General features: G+C 37.2%; 1 protein-coding gene, 1 non-coding gene and 1 pseudogene across 5 annotated transcripts in view; 1 reads left to right on the top strand and 2 right to left on the bottom strand.

Annotated features, from left to right (window-relative positions):
- LEPR (leptin receptor) overlaps positions 1-26,993 on the bottom strand; it is a 98,096-nt gene that overhangs the window by 47,394 nt on the left and 23,709 nt on the right. For all 4 annotated transcript variants that reach the window (XM_050760069.1, XM_050760330.1, XM_050760153.1 and 1 more), the window contains 3 exons: positions 21,981-22,040; positions 16,695-17,018; positions 15,037-15,160 (listed from right to left, as the gene is read on the bottom strand). In XM_050760069.1, the coding sequence (XP_050616026.1) occupies positions 15,037-15,160; positions 16,695-17,018; positions 21,981-22,020 (488 nt within the window). In that variant the 5' untranslated portion in view covers positions 22,021-22,040. The remainder of the gene's footprint in view (positions 1-15,036; positions 15,161-16,694; positions 17,019-21,980; positions 22,041-26,993) is intronic.
- Positions 9,163-11,418, top strand: LOC126937111 (polypeptide N-acetylgalactosaminyltransferase 11-like; annotated as a pseudogene).
- Positions 15,867-15,970, bottom strand: LOC126945627 (small nucleolar RNA U13). The gene has a single exon (XR_007722505.1). It is a non-coding gene; the product is annotated as a small nucleolar RNA U13 (small nucleolar RNA).

Raw genomic sequence — 26,993 nt, 5'->3', positions numbered from 1 at the left:
CCCTAAAATATTGTTTTGAATTAGAGATAGCCTGATGTAGCACTTTCAATTCTATCTAAATCTTTAAGCAAAGCAAATAAAATGTAATTTTTAAAAATATCAAGCCAGACCTTTTATGCATTTTTCACATATTAAAATAAAAGCTTTTACAAAAAGGGTGTGAACAAATTGAATAAATTGTGGTGTTTTATGTCAGAAACATGCTTGCAAGGCATTATGCTTTGGCTGAAAAACTTCGGAATTTTAAAGTAAGAATATTTGCCTAAGTTGAGCACAAAACAACACATATATTCTCCACTAACATTTTAAATGATAGAAAATTTTAGTCATGTTTTAAGACAAAAAGAAAAGTTGGAATCACATCATCTTACTTTAGATGGTCTTGCCAATGCCAAATCCTTTTCTAAATACACTGAATATTTGTAAAAAAGGGCTAATTTAAAATCAGATTAACTCTATGGTTTTCTTATCACTTCACTGATGTATTTTCTATTTATTCAATCTCTTTTTCATTTTGTTAATAATTGTAATATACATGCAAAACATCATATAGATTATATATCCTTAATAATGACTATATAGTATCTACATTATAAAATCTGTATTATAGTAATTCATTGTTTGTTTTCTGGTTTTTAAAAAAGCTTTCTGTAACCACGTCAACAGCTAATGCCATCATGACACTATCAGAATCAATCTAAAACTAATTTCAAAATGTTCTAAGCTTGGGATCAGCAAACTCGGGTCCACAGGCCAAATCCAGCCATCTGCCTCTTTTTGTACAGCCTGGGAGCTAAGAATGGTTACTTATATTTTCAATTAAAAACAAAAAGACTGTTTCATGATACATGAAAATTATATGAAACTCAAATTTCAGTGCCCAAAAGTGTAGTAACATTAATTCAATTTACATACTAACTATGATTGCATTTGTACAAGCACAGAATTGAATAGCTGTGACTGAGACAGTATGGTCCACAAACCCCAAAATGTTTACTACTTGGCCCTTTAAGAAAAAGAAAATTCTGCCTCCCCAGGTATAAGCCAAAAGTATTTTGTACTCTCTACTGGTGGGTATTTGATGGGCAAAGGACACAAAAATAGAGAAAGCACATTAAATATATCACCAAATTTCATTATTACAATTTACTTGAAACACCTTTAGGAATATTATCTAATCCAATTTTTCAAAGCACCCTTTGAGGGAACTAACATCATCTACTTTACAGGTAAAACAAACTGAGATTTGGAGAGAATGTAGACCTGGAACTCAACTGCAGTCTTGTGCATCAAGTTCAATGTTCATTTCGTTACACCCAACATGCCTTATTATCACAAGATAAATTTTGCTGTTACCATCGCCATTTTATTTAGAGATTAATAAAGACCATAGTAACCATGACTAAAAAATAATTATAACCTGAGTCATGTTAATATTTTTATAAATGGAAATATTAGAGAATTATATAATTACTTCAAATGATTCTTTAAGGAAAAACATTAGATATTTCCTGGATTTGTGAGAAGAGTTTCCCAAGTTTGTGTGAGACCCGGAATCCACCAACCTGGTTACATGCCAAAGTCAGTATAAGAATTTAAGAACTCTGTTTTTATTACTATCAAAAGAAACTAACAAATTTGATAATTTTAAAGTATGGGGATAAAAGGATCATCAAATTTTAAAAGTAACGAGATATACTTGGCTTAAAACAAGCAAACATGAAGAATTTCTGGAATTCTTGAAAATTTTTATATGCAACAAAACATTTTATGCCTTACCAGCATACATATGCATATACAAACTCAGTGCCACTATTTATTTAATACCTCTACATGTAAATAAACTTTACTTGAAAGTGAAAATAATATGAAAACAGTTGTCAAATGAATTTAAAATTTTGTCTCTTTACCATTTTTGACTTTTTGGTAACATTTTTACTCAAAAGGTAAAGATATAACTCTTTAGTATTGAAATTTCATTTTTGGTAGCCATACGTGGTTTAGAAAGAAAGCACATTCTGTCCTCTGACTTTTGGTACAATTTTTCTTCCAGAAAGTGCAAAAATATTAAAACTTCTCCAAGCAAATTCTATGCTAAATTATTACAGGAATAACACCAAATTGGTACCACCTAATTTCCTGATTGTAACGTGAACTGACAGCAAAACAGTGAACAAACCAATGAAGTGAAAGTAGAAAGTTTACTATTAGCTTTGTAAATCATTTAATCAAGTCACTTATTTTAAATTTCAGATTGGTAATCTATAAAAACATTACCTCAAAATTTTCCCTTGCCAATCCCAAATAATTTGAGACTAAGTTACTGTCCCAGACTAGACTCATCATAAAAATCACCTGGAGAACTTGTGAAAAAATAGATTCCTAGACCCCATGAGGAATTCAGAAGGTCCAGAGCTAAGCAATCTATGTTCTGAATAAATGCAAGCAATCTAGTTCCACCACAGACCTATTGAACGCCAAGTAAGAAGTGCTGACCTAGATAAATCTTATCAAGGAGGAAAGTTTAAGAAGCATTTTGTAAAATGTAAAGTACTCTTCAGATGTAAGATATCACCAAATAAACAGAAAATCAACAAAGATAAGAAAAAGTGGAGAAAAAAAGAAGAATGCAAACTGAAACAAACAGGACCTTAATGTCTATCAAGTTAATAATATAACTGCCTGAAGGGAGAGGGAAGACCTATCTTATTTAACTTTGGAACATAATATTTGACCAGGTACCCATTAGCCTTAGTAAAGGCAAAATGAGTGTAAAAAATATTGCACTCCAGTTAGTACACTTGTTTTTGTTTTTCACAGCAGCATGGGTTAGCAATTCTAAAACTGCTTTGTGTATATTCTAGCACTGAGCAAATAAGTAATACATTGTGGGAAAGGGAAGCCAGGTTTCTCACTGCTGGAGAAGAAAGTTACAAAACAGAAAGAAAAAAAAGAAGTTTAGAATGAACCCTTCGGTTTTGACCTAGAATGGGACATATTAGTATGAACGCACACCCTTAAATATATGTACATACAGAGAGATACAGGTATATAGATTTGTGTATATTATGTACACACATTGTGTATATATTGTGTGCACTAACTAGCTCTGCACACAGAGAGGGCTATAAACAGTAACAATGAACAACTATCCTCCAGACACTGGTTTTTAATACCATTCTTCAACAAAAGGAACCATGGCTCCTTGGAGAAATGGCTGATTCCAGTGTAATATCAGGAAAAGTATAAGATCAACCTGGTACATCTTATACTGCTAGAAAGAAAGTCCTCAAAAAACAAAATGATGGGGGATATATCAAAAGTACACAGGAGCCAGCTTGAATGGGCTCTCATTGGCCAAATAGGGGACAATTTCAGTAATAAAATGAATGACATAACATTATAGCCTACAAACTAAAATAAGAATCCATGAGTCCATCCTGACAGAAAGGAAAGAAGGGAAGGAGAATGAAAAGTGCATCACTTACAGAGCCTAGTACTATGGGCTGCACACACTAAATACTTTTTTATTGAATAACATTATTCTAAATGCCCAAATTAATATTTAGCATTTTTGTTTACCAAAAAAAATTGCATTTTGCATCTTAAAAATGTCACTGGGTTCTTTTTTACATCTTCAATTTCTTTTCTCATTATATTCATATTTTCCTTTACATTCTTGAGCATGTAGAGCATATTAATGATAGCTGTCTTTGTCTACCAATTCTATCATCTCTGTCATTTCTGGGTCTGTTTCTATTGACTATTTTTTCTTTTTCTCTTGGTTACGGGTCATATTTTCTTATCTTTTCATATATCTAGAATTTGTTTACTGGCTGCCAGACATTGTGAATATTTCATTTTTGAATATTATATTGTTTTGTTTTGCCTTGAAGAGTGCTGGATTTTGTTCTGAAAGTCAGTTATGTTATTTGAGCACTAATTTGAATCTTTTAGGGCACCCTTTAAGCATTTTGGGGAAGAGTATAGTGTAGCCTTGACTCTAAGGCTAATTTGGCCCCACCTTTAAAGTATAGTTCTTGTGGGGTTCCTACGAAATGTCACTGATACTCTTCAAGGTCTCTCCAATCTCGTTTATGGGAACTTGAACAATTCCCAGACCTGTATGACTTCTGTGAATTGTGGAGCTTATAGCTCCCTGATAACTGTTCTCTTACTAGAAGTTTTTCATACCCAACATTATGGCCAGATTGATATTCAGCCAAAGAGTTAAAGTGGCCCCACTGTAAGTTTTTGTGTATGCCCCTGCTTTCAAAGTACTCTGCCCCATGAACTTGAGCCCCTTACACTCTCTGAACTCTCATCTCTGCAAGTTTGTAGGGCTCAGCTTGAGTTCCTCAGCCCTCTGCCATGTTCTGGGAATTTTCTCAGAAAGCCTAAGTACTAGTAGGACTCATTTTGTTTTCTTCTCTTAGGAATCACAGTTCTGTCTGCCTTTGTCCAATATCTGAAAATAATTATTTCCTATGGGTTTTTTTTTTCAGTTTTCTAGTTGTTTATGACAGGAGGGTAATCCCAGACCCTTTTATTCCCTCATGGCTAGAGTCACTTGTTGATTTTTTTATTAACTTTGGAAGACATAATGTATTCATACAGTTCAAAACTTTGTTTTCTTTAAAAGAAGTAGTGAAATGGGGTGGTTACTTGACAGAAATGTGTAATAGAGAAAATTTATTTTTTAAATGGGAGTTATTGTATTGTGTCTATTAGCTGAGAGAGTAACATGATGGTGCAGAAAATAGAGGATAATGGCAAGGAAGTCCTTGAGTTGACAATAAGAGATAGGACTCAGAACACATGACAAAGCATTCACCTTAGATCAGAACTCAAAGAATTTATTCACAATAAAAGGAGAGAGGAAAATTGCATGGGCAGTGATATAGGCAGCCTGGTAGATTTGGGTGAGAAAAGCAATCATTAGAGAAACTCCACCTGCTTATGTTTTCTCAGTGAAAATAAAAAGTAAGATCATCAGTGAGTCTCTCTGGCTCACTTTCAGGAAAGCCAGCTGCAATGGTGCAGGCTGTCCTATGGGGAGATCCACATAACAAGAAACTGAAGGAGGTCTCCAGCTGACAGCCAGGGAGGAACTGAGGCCCTCAGTCCAACCTCCCATGAAGAACTTGGAAGCCCAAGAACTGATCTCCAAAGCAGCTCCTCCTGAAGGTGAACCTTGAAATGACTGCAGTCCTGGTGGCTGACACCTTCAGTGCAGTATTTCTAAGAGATCCTGAAGCAGGTACTCCCTTCCCGTTCCACCCGACACTAAGCTGCAACTGAATTCCTTAACCACAGAAACTGTGAGATAATAAATGATTATTGTTTTAAGCCACCAAGTTTTGGGTTAATTTATTATATGACATTAGATCACGAATGCAGATATTGGAACTTGAAAGTGGGGTGATGCCATAATGAAAACCTAAAAATGTATGAATGGTTTTGCAACCAGGGCACAGAGGCTAGGATTTGGAGAAGCATGGTGAAGAAAACCTAAATTGCCTCAAACAGACTGTTAGTAGAAATCTGGTGGACTTCAAAGACTCTGCCAGTAAGGTCACAAAAGGAAGTGAGAGATAATTTATTGGAAAATGGAGAAAAGTGATCTTTCTTGGGTAGTAGCAGAGAGCTTATTAACATTACCATCTGTAGTCATGTGGAAAGTACAGAATGTGCCTATTGAACTGAATTATATACTTAAGGAGATTTCCAGCAAGTGTTGAGGATGTCTCTCGGTTTCTTCCTGCTGTAAGAGCAGAGAGATACATTGAAGAAAGGACCATTAAACAAAAGAAAAGAGGACTTCATAGTCTTGAAGTGTCCAGCCCCTCCAGACAGCAAATACTGTTAAAATCAAGAAATTTTGAACAAAGATCAAAGAGAAGACAGAGAAAAGATCTCTAGGAGGTTTGCAAGCTTTTATAATATCTAATGGAGTGAACACCAGAGAGGTCCACTGGAGGTCCAGGTAGTTTTGTGAGAGAAGTGTATTAGCAGAAATACTGCTAATATAGAGACAGAAAGAGACAGAGACAGAACAAAATGAAAAAAAAAAAAAAAAGACTTTGGACCATTCAAAATTGTGCTGATAGGAAAGCAGGCTGTGAAAACAACTTAGATGCGCATATGGGCTGTTTTTCATGAAGAAGAGAGGGTTTCTCAGGCCAGAACCTGGTACCCAGAAAGGGGAGCCAAGAACCATGGAGAATTATTCCTGAAGTTGGGTAGTAGAGGGAATAAACTAACATGAAGGGTACAAGGGGAGATGGTCGAAGAGCAGGATTCTTGACATGGAGATTATAGAAAAAAGCATGCTTATTGGTGATGACAAAGTCTAAAGCATGTCCATGACAAGAGGTGAACAAGGTGGTGTGAAAAAAACAAGAATATTGAAAATAAGCATTCAAGAAACAGAAGATTAATCACATGGATGCTGAAATCATCCAGAATGCTGGCAGGAGTAATTGTGAAGACAAAGTAAAGTAGGTGTTAGTAGTTACAGAAGCCCAAACTCCAAGCATGACCTGGAGGGCCCTTCATAATCTGACCCTTGCGTATCCCTCCATCCTGATTTCTCTTCATTCCCCAGCTTCCCAGCCCCACCACACTCAACTTTTCAAGTCCTCCCGTGTGGTATGTGTGCCTCTGGGCCTTTGCAAATGCTCTTCACTCTCTGGCTCATTCTCCTCTGCCCCCTCTTCACCTGGGCTGGATATCCCTAGTAAGTGTTTCCACGAGGCACTGTATTTATTACATCACAGCATTTCCAAACTTTGCTGTTATGTCTTCTGTTTTTACCACAGAATGTTAACTCCGGGAGGGCAAGGGTTGAGTCTGTGTTGTGGAACCTTGTTCCCCATGCTCAGCTCAGTGCTTGGAATACACAGGAGGCACCTAATAAAGAAAGAGAATTTCCTTCCTAGATCTAAGAGGAAATCTCTAGAGCAGTTTCAAAATATTACATTTCTAGAGTATCTGTCCTTCAGACTCTCTGACAAACATTAATATCTGAGCCCAAACAAAGCTTTCCCTTAAGGGACATATTTATATGGCTTTAAATCCCTTACAAACATTAGATTTTATCCCTTTTAAAATACACGGTTTTACACATGGAAGCATTTGAAAATTTCTCTTGTGAATTCTCCAATGTCCAAAATAGGTGAGTCTGATTCAAAGTTTTTCTACAGTAACCACCATTATGGATTTTCTCTTCCATGGAGTTCTCACTGGTTATATTGACCAGCTCTTCCTATATTGACCAGCCCTTCCTATTGAATTAGAGTCCTACTTAATTATTTGGAGATATATTGCCTTAAAAGCCAAACAAAAATAGAATTAAAGGCTGAAACAGCATGTGATAGTTGGTATAATGAATATATTAACCAAATCATAGAGGTATAATGTGGCAGGAAAAAAATGGGAGACTGTTTCTCAAATTCCTTGGAATTACGACAAGTTTTACTGTGCTAATATTTTTAGAAACCTAGGTTCCAAGTGAAAGAAGACCAAATTAAAATCATCTTGTAAGAAAGTTTGAAAATCTACCTAATTTACCTAATTTTCTCATTCTTCTGGGTCCTATTGTTTAGAAGAATAGACCAATGACTGTTCAGTTGACTAAACTGAAGCTAAAATTCTCAGCTACAGCTAAGTAACTACTCAAATTTATAATGCTCTGAAATTATATGTATCTATATATTACATATATACTTATCTTTTTCAGAAAAATACCTCAAGCCATAATTATAATATATGCATAATAGAATTTAAGCCCTTACAAATATTCACAGGGCTTTAAAACTGAGCACTTTACCCTAACCTGCTGATAAGATCAGAAATTGTCTAGAACAGGAACCCAAGTGAGAATTTTTAATCACATCCAAAGCATTTAGGTCATCACAAGAAAGTAGTACTATGCAAAGGAATACTTTTCTCTGAGTTAAAACCTATTTTGCTCAATAAAGCAGGAAACTGCCCTGAACTTCAAATATATCTTCGTCTACCATAGGGCTTCCTTTCTTCTCTCAATACTCAGAAGTTGAGGTAAGCCTTCTTTAAGACCAACCCTGTGCTCTTTTCATGGAATTTGCCTATTCCATTATTCACTCTCTACAAAATATCTTCAATGGGTCCCCTTCTATTACCAACTTTTCTCTCCCTGCTGGGTCACTTTCTATAGACTAGAAACAAACTCATGATTTCCCATCCTTTAATTATCCACCCTGGGACATTCATTATCCATTAGTCTTCCACCTCCACTTTCCAACCCCAACCAGGCTTCTCAAGCTCTAGAGATTTATAACTCAGTCACTTTTGTTATGGACATTTGTCTACTTTCTGGCTGGCCAACATCTGACTGAAGAATCTACCATCATACAAGGCTGCAACACTGGCAGTTAGAGCACCTTCTTACCAACTAGATACCCACATCTGAAACACTGGCCCTCATGATGATTGCACAAAGACTCAGGGGCTTGTAGGTTCATCAGAGTCATGGCATCAGGTGACCTGCATGTGGAAATGATGACCACAGGGACACTCAATGTCCAGATACGATAGCAGTGGCACTATATCTGGGTTCCTCCTCTGGCTGACTTAAAGAATTAGTCCAGTGGTCTAACACTAGTAATAAATATTAACTACAGCCTGGTAATCAATACAGAAAGGAGACCAGTGACAGCTATGCATATTACCTCCCTTACAGTATGTTTGCATATGTGTGTGTGTGTGTGTGTTTCTATATATTAACGAAATTCTTCTCAACCTTCTCCTTCCCCCTATTATTTTATATAAGGATTCCTGCTATTATTAAATTTATAATTTCATATTTAGCTTCCACAATATTCATTCAGGTAGAATCATGATTGAATGTGAGGAGCAATGAATACTGCCCAGAGAGCAATACTGTACATGTTGCACAGAAAACATAATGACAATTGTGGCATAGCATCATCCACTTTGGGAGAGAGGATAAGACTGTCTCCTTTTGTTCAAAGTGTAGCCCACCACTCCCCACTCCCTGAGCAGCTCCTGTGGCTCAGACAGGGGCTGTGGCAGGAGGAAAGATGCCACAGCCTGAGTCCTGGAAGCCACTGCCAGTGTTGTAGAAAATTAAAATGGCCCATTAGTTATGCTAGGTTTATAATGGGAAGTGTCACAGTTCAATATTTCTGTTACGGGTGCATTTTTACATATGTGACCTACGCAGTTTTGGTTTTTGTTCATTTCAACTTCAGTGAAGTGACTCAACCACTTAAGAATGTGCTCATCCACTATTCACAATAGCAAAGACTTGGAACTAACCCAAATCCCCCTCAGTGATAGACTGGATAAAGAAAATGTGGCGCATATACACCATGGAATACTATGCAGCCATAAAAAAGGATGAGTTCATGTCCTTTGCAGGGACATGGATGAAGCTGAGAACCATCATTCTCAGCAGACTAATACAGGAACCAAAAAACAAACACCACCTGTTCTCACTCATAAGTGGGAGTTGAACAGTGAGAACACAGAGACACAGGGAGGGGAGCATCACACACTGGGGCCTGTCAGGGGGTGGGAGGCTAGAGGAGGGATAGCATTAGGAGAAATACCTAATGTAGATGACAGGTTGATGGGTGCAGCAAACCACTATGGCACACGTATACCTATGTAACAAACCTACACGTTCCGCACATGTATCCCAGAACTTAAACTATATATATTAAAAAAAAAAGAATGTGCTCAAGGGATCTGGACCCCATGGACCATTTCCAAAACAATTCTATTCTTGTTTCACTCAAGGTCCAAGTCTATTACTAGAGCCACAGTTCAAAGAAAACAAAATTGATGATGTGATAGTCATATTGAAGATCCAGAAAAAGGCCACTTGAAATTGTCTTCTGAACTAGGCATGATTTTTAATGAACGTGCTCAGGAGTTGAGAGACTTGGGCTATCAGAAACGTGGTTTTAATATGCTTATCAGTAACTTCAGGCTACCACAGAGATGTGCTAGGGACAAGGAATGCAGCATGTATAATCCTACCGCCTGACCTGCCAGTTGCTAATATTGTTATCTGTTTCCACAATGAAGCTTTTTCTGCCTGTCTCCAGATGCTGCACATTGTCATAAATTGCATGCCAGCAAACCTGCTTCCTGAAATCATCCTCATGGATGTTGTTAGTGACCTTGATGATTTGAAAGGAGAACCAAATGAGTATGTCCAAGATTACCTCCTTGGAAAAATTAAGGTATAAGAAATATAAAGTGTGAGGGATTGATTCAAGGAAGAATGAGTGTAGCAATCCAAGCAACAGAAGTCCTTGTGTTCCTAGACAGCCACGTGAAGTGAATGTGATGTGACTGCAGTCCTTGCTGGCTGTCATCTGTGTGGAGTGGCACACCATGATGTTCTCAGTGATTAACATCATTGGTGCCAATACGCTAGCCTACAGCTCATCCTCTGTTGTCCGTGGAGGATTCAACTGAGGGCTGCACTTCCAATAGGAGCTTGTTCCCCTTTCTGAGCTAGGATGAGCAGAAAAAGCCACAGCCCCAACAAAGTCACTGATAATGACTGGAGGATTGTCTGCCAGGAACAGACAGTATTTCCATGAATTTGGACAGTATGATACTGGCATGGGTATCCGGAAAGGAGAAAATTTGGAAATATCATTTCAGATCTGGATGTGTGGAGGTAAGTTCTTCATCATGCCTTGCTCTACAGTAGGACATTTTCCAAAAAAGGTGACCATATGGATCTCCTGAAGGCTGGGACACCATGAACACAACTCTTTGAGGCTGGCACATGTCTGGCTGGATGAATAAAGGGGCAGTATTTTTCCTTAAGACTTAATCTGAAGAGGAAAAGCTATGGAACTATCAGTGAGCATGTTGACTTGAGAAAGAAGTTGGGATGCAAATCATTTAAATGGTATTTGGATAATATTTACCCAGAGGTGCAGATATCTGGGCCCCATGCCAAATTCCAGCAACCCACTTTTATCAGTAGAGGGCCAAAATGCCACCAAGTCCTTCAACTTGGAAGGCTCTATCACTTCCAGACCAACAAACGTCTGGTGGCTCAGGGCTGCCCAAGTCGGAAAGAAGGCATACTAGTGCTTAAGGCCTGTGAGTATGAGAACCCAAATCAGATCTGGATTTATAATGAAGAGCATGAATTGGTTTTACACCATCTTCTTTGTCTAGGTACGACAGAAACTAGCTCATCAGACCCACCATGACTCATGGAGTCCATGGGTCAGGTAGACATGGAACTTTGGGGAAAATAATCGGCTGCACCAGATGTCAGTTGGACAGTGACTGAGAGTGGTGGCTCCACAGGGTCAGGAAGACTCTGTTGCTATGGCAATCTTTGATGGCTCCTCCTCACAACAGTGGCAGTTGGAAGGTTAAGGTGGACACCATAGCAGAAATGGTGTTTCATCAGGCTTTGCCTCCTCTGTGAAGTGTAGGGCTTTAGAAAGAATGCTGTTGGTGCCAGGAAAGCCTTGGTTTGGTAGAGCCATCTTGGATAGGATGACATTTCCCATCTTCCTGGAGATGCCTGGGAATGTTAACAGAGGTAACACAGCGGATCTGATAGAGATGGGAGCACTGAGTGTCCGCAAGTGAAGAAGTATGTTTCACCAAGGCACTGAGGTCATTTCTGAGCTTCTATTAAGGAATCTCTTGCTTATAGAGGAAAATCAGAATACAATTTTAACTCTAGAGTTTTGTTTGTACACAATGACAAAACTCAGCAAATGGATGTTTCTATTCAAATTTATTTATGCCTCTTTTTAATCCCCTTTAAAGATGGAATGGTTTTTATCTGATCAGGAGTTTGTCATGATTTCCCTTCTTAGAAGACTTCACAGGAGACAGTTTTTTTTTATTTTACTTATCATTTGTTTTTGTTTTTTTTTTTTTAATTTATTTATTATTATTATACTTTAAGTTGTAGGGTACATGTGCATAACGTTTAGTATGTTCTAAACAGACAATTTTTAAAAAAAAAGAATCTACATTATGTTTAATTTCAGAAGGCATCATTTATAAGACAATATTTGAGAGGCAGTTAACTATTATAAATTATTTTGATGAATTATGATACTACATACATATGAAATAAAGGATCCTTTTGGTTTTTTTTAAAGTATAGTTGCACCTAATTAGGTGAAAGCATGAAGTTATAGGGAAGTTGTAGGGAAAGGTAGGTATGCGTAGAAAAGTGTGTGTGAATGTTCCAAGTAGCCAATGAGCCAATGAAATGAATTTTGCTGGTGGTTAAGCTATTGTCTGCCATCTTCAATGCACCCTAAGCTCTGTTTTGCCATGCTGGGGCTGGAGCTCAGAAAACCATAGTTCTCCTCTGCTACCTAAATTCTTGTTAAATTCTACCTGTGGGGGAGCTAGAAAGAGACTAGAATAATGGAGTGACAAGGGAGTTGATCCTTCCTGTTTTGCCTTCCATTCTTGAAATATCACTTCAGCCAGAGGTTCCTCACCTGGGCAGCAGCAGCTGGTCCCAGTAACCAGGTTTTTTTTCCCATATTCTCAGCGCCAGCCATAGTATTCCTTGGATATATGAATTCCAGCTCTGCAGGGTCCCCCCATCAATTGACTGAGGAACTAGCATAAAGATAAGCTCTTTAAGGGTCCTTTCTCCAAGTTTTCCTTTGTTCTGGCAACCTCTCCTTCCACTCCCCTGAATGAGCTTTGCCTAAAGACCCATTATTTTCACACTGCCAAATCCATACATATTATTCAGACCTTATTATATCTTCCTGCTCTATCTGACCATTGACCACTCACTTCTCCCACCTTCAGACAATATTATTTCTTTACTAATAATTTTTTGGCTCATTAAGACATTTCTGGAGGGTAAATCGGAAAATCTTTTAGAAAACATTTTGGCAATATGTATTCATTCAACAAATAATTTTTAAGCATTGTGTAAATATTTCCATTGCATTAATTTCTAGAGGTAGAACAACTGTTAAAGATAGTAAGTGCTTTGTGTGTGCATTTAGTAAGTGGTACAACCAGGTAGTCTGACTCTAAAATCTGTCATATTAACCTCTACACCAGGAATTTTCAAACTTGAGTTCCATCAGAATCACCTAAAGGACTTGGTAAAATATAGATTAATGAGCCCCACCCCCCTAATTTTTTATTTACAAGGGTGAGCTAGCAAATTTAAATTTCTAACAAGGTTCCAGGTGATATTGATCTCCTTCCCAATACTACACTACCCACATATTTTCTTATTAACTCTTATTCATCTCTAATGACTCAACTCAGCTATCTCCTTCCTTCGGAAACCTTGGCTCCTCTCTTCCCTCACCAGCTGAACTAGATAACCCCCATCTACGACCTCACAACAATCATGAGCTCCCATGACATTATGTGCCTACCAAATACATATCGTAACCACTGAAACTGAAACTCTGTACGCATAGGTCCCAACTGCTAGCCTTTGAGCACCTCAAGGACAGCGATCGCAACCATTCATCCTTTTTTACATGTCTTTAAGTTTCTTTTTAAATTTGTACTGTGATAAAATGTATATAAAATTTAACATTTCAACCATTTTAAGTGTACAGTGCAATGACATGAAACACATTCACATGATTATACAACCATCACCACCCCCCAACTCCAGAACCCTTTTCATTTTCCCAAATTGAAACTTTATATCCATTAAACAGTAACTCCCCAGTTTCCCCTCCTCTCAGCCCCATTCTACTTTCTGTCTCTATTCATTTGTACAGGGACAGTTTCTAGCACATTGTTCCTCAATGGTATTATCTCAATAACTGCAGAACTGAAGGAGGCGAGACTTTAAGCATCAAATAGAAGAATTAATGAGAAAGAATTTTAAAGAGTTAAAATTGACATAGAAATGGTGTATATCATCACTGGAGTAATTAGAAAACTTGAAGGACATATTAGCTGCTTGAGTTATAAGTATATGGCTCTTTGAAAACAGTATCTTTGTTCTCTTTCTAGCACAAATAAATATTAGCCACTCATGTTTTTAAGTTTATAAAGAGATCAAATATGAAAAATCATCTGAAAAAGAAATATAAAACACATCTTTTTTCCTTTTCCACTCAAATACCTAGGACTTCTGAATTGAGTTCACTCTTCTTTCAGACTCTATGCCCACCTATATCTGCAATATCTTTGTAAGGTGCATGGATGTGCTTTGGTCAAGAATTAGGCCAAGGCAGATGTCCAGGCCTGCATGACTCAGCGAGTACAGTGCAGGCGTATAACTCTACCTGTTATCACAGCCATGTAGCCATAACATAGGAAGGCCATCCCTTGGCCGTATGCCACTATTGTCTGTAAAAGTTATAATTGCCCTGCTGACACTGTACAGATGCTCTTGTACAGCCGTTCTTGCACCCAGAGAGAGAGAAAGTACCAGAGCTGTCAGTCTTGCTCTGACAAGGGGAGCCAGGGCATGGCTTGACATGGCACAGCACGGCTCACTTTCATGCCCAGAGAGAGAAAGAGTTAAGCTGCTGACCCTGAAGGCAAGGGAGAGCCGATCATGCAGTTGTGCATAGGAGCAGCTGGCCCAAGCAGTCGAAACAGAGCAGAAAGTGAGAGAAAGCTGCTGGTAAGAGAGCTGCTAATGAGAGACCTAGTCTGAGTAAGCTGCTGATAGGGAGCTGCTGAATAACACTACATTTCACCTGCTTACGGCCCCCCAGTGTTCTTTCAGCTATTGCCCATTCACCCACTGCCTTCGGACCTCAGCATGAGCTGGAACCTGAACTTGAACCTAACAGTTGGTAGACTCGTGGAGCTGACAATCGTGACCCTAAACCTGACTGTCTTGCTACCTCAATTAACAGGAGAAAAGAGGAAACCTAATAGAGCAGAATGCTATATTAAAAAATAAAACATATAAAAGGAAATGTAGGGATGCAAGAGGTTTATAATCTACTTCTGCATATGAAACCTCTTTTTAAAAACATTGTGTGGTAGAAATGCCCAAATTAATTATTTGGTACTTACAGAACATATAAAAGATGGACCTTATGTTTGTAATTCTTGAATGGATTCTTAAATAATGACTCCACATAACAGATGAATAATTTCAAGTCTCCTTTTAGCCAGCACTGTATGTTCCAGTTTGCACCTGAATTTAAAAAAAACAAAAACAAACAAACAAACAAAAAACTGCATGAAATCTCAAAAACCATCTGAACAACTCAGTGAAAGAGAAGAACTAAATCAAATTGACCAGTGTTCTGATACAACTTCCATTTCCTATTCTGAGAGAAAAAGAACAAACTTTAACTAGGGGCATGCGTTTGCCCATCACTTACTCCCTTTGGCCCTCAGTTTCCTTTTTTCTAAAGTAACAGAATTAAATTTAATTATTGCTTCTCAAACTCTCTTTAATTTCAAACCACTTAAATAGGACAAAAGAGCTCAAAACTTATCTAGCTCATCTAGCTCAGTTCTCACTTTTCTCACTTTTCTTTCCTTTTTTTTTTTTAGAGATGGGGTCTCACTCTGTCACCCTGGCTGGAGTGCAATGGCATGATCATGTGATCATGGCTTACTGCAGCCTCGATCTCTCAAGCAATCTTCCCACCTCAGTCTCCTAAGTAGATGGGACTAGAGGCACGCACCACCATGCCCAGCTAATTTTTTTTTTTTTTTTTTTTTTTTTTTTTTTTTTTTTTTTTTTTTTTTGTATTTTTAGTAGAGATGGAGTTTCATTATGTTGCCCAGGCTGGTCTCTAACTCCTGAGCTCAAGTGATCTGCCCGCCTAGGTCTCCTAAATGCTAGGATTACAGGTATTGAAGCCACTGTGCCCAGCCTTTTTTTTTTTTAATATTAAACAGTTAATATGCCAACATCATAACAAGGTCTGAGGGAGGCACATCTCACACATACATGTGAAAATCCAGTCATCACGCTTTTGAGGGAGGAAAAGATATGCCTGTATTTTCATACTGGAGGTCTCTTTACATGAATGAGTCAATTGACTCCATTCTTCCTAGCTTTTCCAAAAGACTTGGGATAATTTTGTTGTTTATATTTCCAGATGCAGAATTTTTAACTACACTAGCTACAATGAGTATGCATTATACTTAAACCAAAAAAAGGAATTTTTTTCTTTGCTTTTTTGTTTTTCCAACTTTTATTTTTAGTTCAGGGGCACATGTGAAGGACGTGTTAGTTAGTTAAACAGGTAAACGTGTACCATAGCAGTTTGCTGCACAGATCATCACATCACCTAGGTGTTAAGCCCAGCATTCATTAGCTATTCTTTCTGAAAAACCCATGTTTAAAATGTAGATTATTTCAGAGATATTCCTTGCCTGAAGAAATATTATTATTCATGAATATTTTAAAATTTAACCAATTCAACAATATTTTCAGTCATTTGATATTTTATATATTTAACAGAAATAAGGTGTGTTTTCTATTTCAAAGCAAATTTAAAAGACTACAAGGAATGTACTTAAAAGTAAAATATTTCCCTCATTATATTTTTATGGGATACAAGATAATTGGGGAATTATTTATTAGTTTGTTTACATAATGAATCCTAATTTTATTATCAATATAAAAATGATTATGTATGTTACAAATCAGAGCCATAAGACAAGACTTAAAACACATTGTTCAATACATTAAAAAAATAACTAATGCTTACCCATTTGTTGAAAAACTGAAGAATTTACTGTTGAAACAAATGTCTTTCCTTCAATGTTGTCTGCACACAAAGAGCAGTTTCTATCTTGCTCACTCCGAAAGCAACAGTGGAAAGTTGTTTTGGATAAGTTAGAAAAGTGAGTATCACTTGAATTAAACTCAACAGCTGTCTCATAATGTCCATTCAAATTTGAAGTATTCTTTGAGAGTCCAGCAGGCAAAAGGAAGTAGTCATAGGTTGAATTTGGTGGCATGCAAGACAACTTAAATCTCCAAGGAGTAATTGGATATGACAAGTTAAATGCAGTTATCACACAAATAAACTCTGTTAGGATATTAAAAAGACACACAGAAAAAAGTGATCATTTTGACTAAGACATGAATAGAAAGTATTTAAGATTAAACCGTGTAGTGCTCAATAATTATTTAACTTTCTAAGTCCTCAGTGAGTGCCTAATGAATAACTTCGCGCTTTCATTGTACAATGTGTTATATTCAAGAGGATACATTCATTTGTAGAAATAACTCCACTTTCTGACATCTCTTTTCTTTTTGAAAATTGACACTTCATGTTTTCTCTTTAATCTGACATGTTATATTTATGTTTTAATAAAAGGAAACAAACACAAATATTTTATTTTTCCTTTCTAAAGCATATTATTTTAGCTTCCATTATAAATGATAAATATAATATCCAGTATAAATGATAAATAAATATCTGGATGTGCAATTATATAAACAAACATCAAAGCGCTATTTTAATATGTATTTAAGAGAGTACACCAACATATTAACACTGCTTTCGCTGAGCACTTTTAGAAAAAATGTGTCTTCAACATGATGATAGCTTGACGATCTCCTGAATTTTCCCATGATCCTCCAAATACAAAACATCATAAACGACACGCCCTTAGCACCTTACACAAAAAATGATGCAAAAGAATAGACTTCTTATGGGAAATGCCCACTGCTGATTAAATTGTCACTTTTTAAACATAAAAATTAAGAACAATTATATAATCCAGTACCAAAAAATCTGCAAAAGTTAAACTTTTTCTTTTTTTTTTTTTAAGATGTAGTCTCGCTCTTGTCACCCAGGTTAGAGTGCAGTGGCATGATCTCAGCTCACTGCAACCTCTGCCTCCCGGGTTCAAGTGATTCTCCTGCCTCAGCCTCCTGAGTAGCTGGGATCACAGGCACCCACCACCACACCCGGTTAATTTTTGTACTTTTAGTAGAGACGGAGTTTTGCCATGTTGGCCAGGCTGGTCTCGAACTTCTGACCTCAGGTGATCCACCCACCTTGGCCTCCCAAAGTGCTGGGATTATAGGCATGAGCCACTGCACCAGCCAAACTTATTTTTAAATATTTGTTTGAAAATAAATTAATTCTTCATAATTGCTTTTTCAATAAGTTACCCAAATGATGCAACAATTGTGTTGGCTTATATAGACACTGATGCAGAATAGGAATTCTGAGAATCTTGTATGGATTTGTATGAAATGAGAATTTTGAAGAGTTATGGCAAATGTAATAATGTAAGGAAATAGAAGTAACCATAATGTTCATCAGTAGCGGAATGGGTAAATTCCGATACATCCACACAAGTAAATATTATTCAGGGCTAAAAAGAAATGAGATATCAAGTCACAAAAAGGCATGGAGTTTCCAGCACTCTTCCAGAACTATGGATCCCACAAAGGACTAATATCCAGAATTTAGAAGGAACAACTCCACAAGAATAAAACAAATAATCCCATTAAAAAGAAGGCAAAGGAAATGAACAGACATTTCTCAAAAGAAGACATACAAGCAGCCAATGAACATGAAAAAATGCCCAATGTCACTAATCATCAGAAAAATGCAAATTAAAACTACAGTAAGATACCATCTTATACCAGTAAGAATGGCCATTATTAAAAAGTCAAAAAATAATAGATGTTGGTGAGGATGCAGAGAAAAGGAAATGCTTATTCACTGTTGGTGGGAATGTAAATTAGTACAACCTCTAAGGAAAACAATGTGTAGATTTCACAAAGAACTAAAAGTAGAACTATCATTCAATCTAGCAATTCCACTACTAACCATCTACTCAAGGGAAAAGAAATAATTATAACAAAAAGACACCTGCGCTCATATGTTTGTAACAGCACTATTCACAATAGCAAAGTCATGGAATCAACCTAAGTGTCCCTCAACGAATGACTGGATTAAAAAAATGTGGCATATTCACACACATGTGCAGACACACACACACACACACACACACACACACACACCATGGAATACTATGCAGCCATAAAAAAGAATAAAATCGTGTGTTTTGCAACAACATGGATGGAGCTAAAGGCCATTATCCTAAGTGAAATAACTCAGAAACAGAAAATCAAATACCACATGTTCTCACTTATAAGTAGGAGATAAGCAATGGGTACACATGGACATACAAAAGAGAATAATAGATACTGGGGACTCCACAATGGGGAGAGGATGGAAGAGGGGTGAGCAGTGAAAATTACCTATTGTGCACAATGTTCACTAGTCAGGTGATGCACACACTACGCAATATATCCATGTAACAAAATCATACTTGTACCCTCTGAATCTTCAAAAATAAAAATTTAAAGAGGAAAAAAAAAGACATGGAGGAAACATAAATGCATATTACTAAGTGAAAGAAACCAATATGAAAAAGACTACGTACTATGTTATTCCAACTATATGACATTCTATAAAAGGCACAACTATGGAAACAATCAAAAGATTGGTGGTTCCCAGGAGTTAGGTAAGAAGGTAGGAGGAATAGGCAGGCCACAAAGGATGGATAGGGCAGTGAAATTCTTCTGTATGATTCTACAGTGGCAGATAAAGGTCACCATACATACATCTGCCAACATTCATACAATATACAACACCAAGAGTGAACCATAATGTAAACTATGGACTTTGAGTGACAATGATATGTCAATGTGGGTTTATCAATTGTGACAAGTGTACCACTCTGAGGGGAATAGCTGATCATGGGGAGTTATACATGTGTGGGGCAGGAAGTCTATGGAAAAATTTCTGTACCTTCCGCTCAATTTTGCTGTGAACATAAAACTGCTCTAAAAACTAAAGGCTATTTAAAAATGTAAGAAAATAAAATTTTTAATCAACTCACAAATATATTTTTTCATTACAAAAGCAATTATCAATGAAAAACATTCAAACGATACATAGGTAATGACTGTTAATAGTTTGGTTTCTAATGATTTCTATAGATATAAATTAATATAAATATGTATAGATGCAAAAATTGAAGCCAAAGTGATTAATGTGACAAATGTGACTATGGCCATACTGATGACAATTAGGTATCACAACGTTACAAAAAGTAAATCCATATTACAATTATGTTCCTTTGGACTTCATTCACTCCTTCTAACATGTGTTTCTAAAATCAGAACACCTCAAAGAAAACAGAATAGTTTTTTGAGGGAGGGGGTTTACAAAACCAAGAATATGTAATATTACTAATTTACAGCACTATATATTCTAGGTCTACATAGAGGATTCAGTTGCTTGAAACAAATTAGCCTAAAATCCTCACAGAAGTATTTAAATGTAAAATGTAATGATGAACTCAAAAACATAGCAACTATTGATGCAGTTAAATTAAAAGATGAGTCTATTTTATCCACATGCAACTTTGCAAATGATATTTCTTTCCCTCAAAATGAATCCTAAACTCTAAAGGCGGTCTAGAATTTCATCTGAAGGCATATCTTATTAGGTAACAATATCCCAGGATTTATTTTGATTCACAAACTTGATCAAACCACAAACCTTCCAGAAAGTCCATGTAAAACACTAGAGTCTAACAAAAATTAATAGAGAATTATAAAAGAGAATGAATAGTTCCCTTAAGTATATCTAATAAAATTAGAGAATATAAAAAGAGAACGAGCTATTTCTCTCTGATAATCCCTTGTGGCACAATGTTTTGGAAATCTGTAACTGTGGAGCTATCCAGGTTATTTTCTGGAGGTATACAGATGGCTGCAATGAGAAAGAAGTATGTACAACAAGAAAGACCTGTAGGGCAGCTTAGAAAAGCCCCTTTAGATTGTGGTAGCCAAGGAGATGCTCAGAACCTGTTGACACACAGGTAACAGTTGCCAGATAAAGTTGCCACAACATAAGTTTTGTTAAAGAAAGCTAGATAAACAATTGCTAAATCACATAAGTTTTGTTAAAGATACTCTAACTTTAATTTCAAAATCTTGGAACATAATCTAACTTAGATGATTTTTGGTTTAAGACAATCAGAATGTCACCAGAATGTGGTAAGAAACACGTGAGAACGGTATGCTCAAAAGTTATTGGCAATGTGGCACAGTGGCTCAGGCCTGTAATCCCAGCACTTTGGGAGGCCGAGGCGGGCAGATCATGAGGTCAAGAGATTGAGACCATCTGGCCAACATGGTGAAACCCTGTCTCTACTAAAAATACAAAAATTATCTGGGCATAGTGGCGCGTGCCTGTAGTCCTAGGTACTGAGGAGGCTGAGGTAGGAGAATCGCTTGAACCCAGGAGGCGGAGGTTGCAGTGAGCCAAGATCATGCCACTGCACTTCAGTCTGGCGGCAGAGCAAGACCGCGTCTCAAAAAAAAAAAAAAAAAAAAAAAATCTACCGAAATATTTTTCCAAATATACAAAGATATATGAATTTTCAATGCAGTATTATTTGTTACAGAAAAAGAAATGTCTATCAATCAGGAACTGGTCAAATGGACTGTATATGTTATATATAAATATAAATGTATAATAACTTTATATATATTCATACAGTGCATTGTCATGTAACCATTAAACTAATAAGTACCCTAGCAAATACTGATAAAGATAAAAAGCCATCATGATAAATTGGAAACCTGTTAAATGGAAAAATAAACATCCAGAACAACATGTATAGACCAGTGCTATTTTTGCAGCTATAGATATGAGTGTGTCTGTGTATGTGTGTGTGTGTCTGTGTGTGTGTGTGTCTCTGTGTGTGTGTGAGTCTGTGTGTGTCTGACAATTCTGGAAGGATACACCATCAGGTTGTCTTTAGGAGGTTGGGAAGGGTTTTCATTTTCACATTTATACACTTATACTATGGTTTGCATTTTTAATCATAAGCATGCATGAGAATTCCTAACTAGAAAAAGGAAATTCTGTTAATAAATAAAACAGCATCTCTAAGGCAAAATATCTACCATGTTTAAGGGCATTAAAATAGCAAATGAGCAAATAACTTACCCCAATGTAACAAAACCACACAGAATTTTTGACAAATCATCTTACTTCAGAGAGGTACACCTGGAAAAGAGTAAATCTAAAATTAAAAGACACACACAAACAAAAACACACATATATAAGTTGTCTGTGGAAAACATAAAAAGAAAGGGATTATAGATAAGTCTCTAAATTTTAATCACCTGTGATACTCTAGATCAATATCTGAGAAATATCTCACATTAAATTATGTTATAGATTTATTTCTTTACGCATCCTATATCACTAAAAATACAAGTCAAAAAAATGTAAATTGAGTATTCCTTTATGCCATAACAAACCAGGACAGGTATCACAGGATAAGATTGAAATTTTTAACTAAACACAAGTGACCACGATATTGATTAAATATGTAACAACTAATCTAACATCATTAATATCACCATCTTCAATTTTTTTCATGCTTAGGTCTTAAAATTTCCCTGTTTTCTAAAGTCTTTATCTTTACTATGATATTATAAGGCCAAATAATTATTGCATAGGTAACAACTGCCTATTTATTTCCAATAAAGAGAAGAAATTTTACCAGTAGACTTTTGGAAACCTATTGTTAATTTGCAGATGAGGTAATATTGGAGAGTTAGAATAATTAAAAGTCTGATGGCTTAATATACCCAGATGAAGTCTGACTTCAGAGACAAGATTTCCCATGAGTTCTACTCAATTTGAAATATCACAAATATGATTATTTGTACTACTATGTCACAAATCCAAATAGTAGTATAATTTTAATATATTGGGCTTGGACTTTGGGTGAAAACCTACCTGAATTAGATGTCAGGAGTGTTGGGTGCCAGTCTAAGCTCTTCTGGGACTTGGGTTTTCAACGCTATAGATCTCAGGTTCCTCATCTACAAATCAGACTGTCACATGGTCTCTACAACCCCTTTCAGAGCTGCCTATGACTCTGAGAGATGTAATTTAAAATGGAAACCACACTTTACCACAAAGAATAGTATAAAACATTAAGTGAGAAACATGTCTCATGACTCATATCTGAGAATTGGCACCACATGATAAGTAAATGGAAAAACATGTTTATTTATTTTACAACTTACTATCAGGAAGAAAATAAATGAGTATAAACAGTGGGTAGTCCAGTAAATTTGTTTTTCAGACTACAAGTTTGTCATCAGAATTTTTGTTCTTTATACACTGATATCACAATGGTTTTTAGGATTTCTAGAAATCAGTTCAATGTTTGGAACCCTCATGATTTAATTATATTAAATGAGTACAAATTCCTCCCTGTTTTTATGCTACCTGTTCTTGATATAAAATGTTCTCATAAAATAAACTCAAAGGCAAGTTTTATAATCAAGCTGTGTCACAGATACAACACATCACTGGATTGCTTTGATGAAACTTACTAGTGACTAGTAATTCAGTTCAACAATTGATTTGGCTCACTTTTAATTCACCTGGTCTCCTCAGTTAAGTGATCAAATAGATCAGCAGTTTTCCTTACATAAAACAACCACTTCTTTAGTTAATGTTCCATGCAAAACAAACTATTCTGATGGTTTGGATTCTTGCAGTCAGGTTTCATTCTTAAATAACAGAGAAACAATCACAAGTGCAAAAAAGGACATAGACTCAACCTTGAAGAGACAGTGAAAGGTGGTTTCTGACATAGATTTGATGAGAGAAACATATGCACCCTAAACTGTACAAAAAGGAACATAAAGAACATTTTTAAAACATAAATAATATAGAAAAGGAGGTGGGGTGCAGTGGCTCACACCTGCAATCCCAGAACTTTGGGAGACCAACGCAGATGGATCACTTGAGGTCAGGAGTTCAGACCAGCCTGGCCAACATAGTGAAACACCGCCTCTACTAAAAATATCAAAAGTAGCTGGGTGTTGTGGCATGTGCCTGTAATCCCAGCTACTTGGGAGGCTAAGGCAAGAGAATCGCTTGAACCCGGGAGGTGAAGGTTGCAGTGAGCTGAGATCGCACCACTGCACTCCAGCCTGGGTGATAAAGTGAGACTCTGTCTAAAAAAAATACAGAAAAAGTGACAGAAATTTTTTAAACTGTGAAAAAATTTGAAGCAAAGGGAAAATTAAAGATAGGATGACAAAATAAGTCTAACACATCAAACACCATTAATATGAAGACACTTCCTAAGGATGAACCATTAATTTGTTCTAACTTATCTTATGGTCGTATTGTTCAAGTATAAATTCTGAGTAGTTAAAATGAAATGAACAGTTTAGGAGAAGAGTACAAATAATCCTAACACTAAGAACAGTAAGAAATTTTTATTGATTAATTTTATAAGATAACAGCTAACATCCTCATGATAATCCTAATAATACCAGAGTTTCAAAGCAATTTCAAAATTTAATAATTTGTCACCTTCTCCACTACCAATACCCTGTTCTAAGCCACAATTATCTCTTCCTGAAACTATCAGAAGAGCCTCCCAACTGGTCTCCCTACTTCTGTCCTTGCTCCCCAGTTCAGTCAGTTATCAACATAGCAGTTAAAGTGATCTTCTTAACACGGATCAGATCATGTCTCTCTAGCACAGTAGTCACAGTGATCTTATTAACACATTGACCAGATCATGTCTCTCTTTCTCAAAGCACTACAGCCCTACCCTGGCACTTGGAGTAAAAGTCCAAGTCCTGAGCAGGACTACAAGGTCCCGGATCCCACTCATCATCCACTGCTCTCCCCACCACTCAACTCACCTTCTAAAGGAGCCTTCCCTGGCCATCCCATCTGAAATTTTAGCACCTCCCCCATGCCAACATGCACAAAAGCAATCTTCAAAGAGGCATTCTCCTATCATGCAGATACAGCTCTTTAAGAATCTGGCATAATAGCAAGAAGGACTTCAAAATGGTGATTCTTAACCATTTTTTGGAACATGGACCTCACTGAGAATTGGGTGAAAGGAGTGTATCAACGCCATGAGGAAGCACATACAACCAATTAGGGCTATAATTTCAAGAGGTTAACAATCCCTTGAAACTTATCCAAGGATTAAGAATTCCTGATATAGATAAATAAATGTAATGCACATTCCACAAGCGGAGTTCCATGAACTGAGCCGGTAACAGACACCACACTATGAAGAGTTGAGATAATACTGCCTAACATTCCCCTGGAATGCAGTTTTCTTCATTCATTTGGGCTGCTACAACAAAATACACCAACTCAGTGGCTTATAAACAACGGAAATTTATTGCTCACAATTCTGGAGCCTGGAAAGTCCAAGATCAACATGCCAGCAGATTCAATCTCTGATGAAGGACTATTTCTCATAGATGGTGCCTTGTTGCCGTGTCTTCACACGGCAGAAGGGGTGAACAAGCTCCCCTGCAGCCTCTTTTATAAGGATACTAATCCCATTCATGAGGGCTCCACCCTCATGACCTAATAAACTCCTAAAGGCCCCACCTCTTAATGCTATTGCATTGGTGATTAGGTTTCAACATATGAATTCTGTAGTGGCACAAACATTCAGACCACAGTAGTCATTCTCTGTTGACAGTTAAAAGGAGTAATGTGCCTTAGCAGTCATTCAAAAAGACGGTATGGTTGACATCCTCACGTGACATGGAAACATGCCAAACAGAGTACCCTCTACCCCAATCACCACTGACAATACTTAGAACTGGGATAGGGTAAAGAAAGAGCTTAATCAATTCTCATTAGAAAATAATTGTGGCTCTGCTCACACAAAGAAAAGGAATGTTGCAAAAGTTCTCTAACTATCATGGCAGAAACAAGTATAGCTTGAAAACATTTTTCAAAGAAAAATAAGCAAATTCCCATCATAGCCATAATAAATTATCATAAGGCAAATATAATTATAGATTTGAGCAGTGTAGGGTCCAAAGAAAACTAATTGAAAAATGTACACTTATCTGACTGGTCTTACAGACCAGATACAAGTATAAGATGTCTATTAAAAAATAACAGTTTAATAATATATGCTTCATAACCCCACTTTTCAGAAATATTAACCGGAAGTCTACTGTGGCCATTCCTAGAATTCAATTATTCACCACAGCTCTTTCAAGTCACCGCACCCCATGACTCTTTCCTCTGAATCAGATCCTGCAGGAGAACCATTCATCCAGGTGATATGTGGGTCTCAAACTGATTCCTGAAGTTGGCAAACTATTTCTATACAAATAGCACATTTTTAAAATGCTGTGCATTCTGTTAGTCAGCTTCCTATGTGAGAACATGCTATTGCTGTGCTCAATAAAATAAATTTAGCGAGAAGAACACCAAAAAAGAAGAGGCGGGGGTGGCTGGCAAGATGGCCGAATAGAAACAGCTCTGGTCTGCAGCCCCCAGGGAGATCAACGCAGAAGGCAGGTGATTTCTGCATTTCCAACCGAGGTGCCCAGCTCATCTCATTCCTACTGGTTAGACAGTGGGTGCAGCCCACAGAGGGTGAGCTGAAGCAGGGTGGGGCGTCGGCTCACCCAGGAAGTGCAAGGGATCAGGAAACTTCCTCCCCTAGCCAAGGGAAGCCACGAGGGACTGTGCCGTGAGGGACAGTGCACTCTGGCCCAGACACTACGCTTTTGTCATGGCCTTCTCAACCCACAGACCAGGAGATTCCCTCGGGTGCCTACACCACCAGGGCCCTGGGTTTCAAGCACAAAAGTGGGCGGTCATTTGGGCAGACACCAAGCTAGTTGCAGGAGTCTTTTTTTCATACTCCAGCGGTGCCTGGAATGCCAAGGAAACAGAACTGTTCACTCCCCTGGAAATGGGGCTGAAGCCAAGGAGCCAAGTGGTCTTGCTCAGCAGATCCCACACCCACGGAGCCCAGCAAATTAAGATCCACTGGCTTGAAATTCTCGCTGCCAGCACGCAGAAGTCGACCTGGGACACTCCAGCTTGGTGAGGGGAGGAGTGTCCGTCATTACTGAGGCTTGAGTAGGCAGTTTTCCCCTCACAGTGTAAACAAGGCCTCCGGGAAGTTTGAACTGGGTGGAGCCC

This window comes from Macaca thibetana, chromosome 1 (genome assembly GCF_024542745.1).
Source record: "Macaca thibetana thibetana isolate TM-01 chromosome 1, ASM2454274v1, whole genome shotgun sequence".
Lineage (NCBI taxonomy): Eukaryota > Metazoa > Chordata > Mammalia > Primates > Cercopithecidae > Macaca > Macaca thibetana.
Note: the sequence above shows the minus strand (reverse complement) of the source record. Positions and strands in the feature narration are given on the sequence as shown.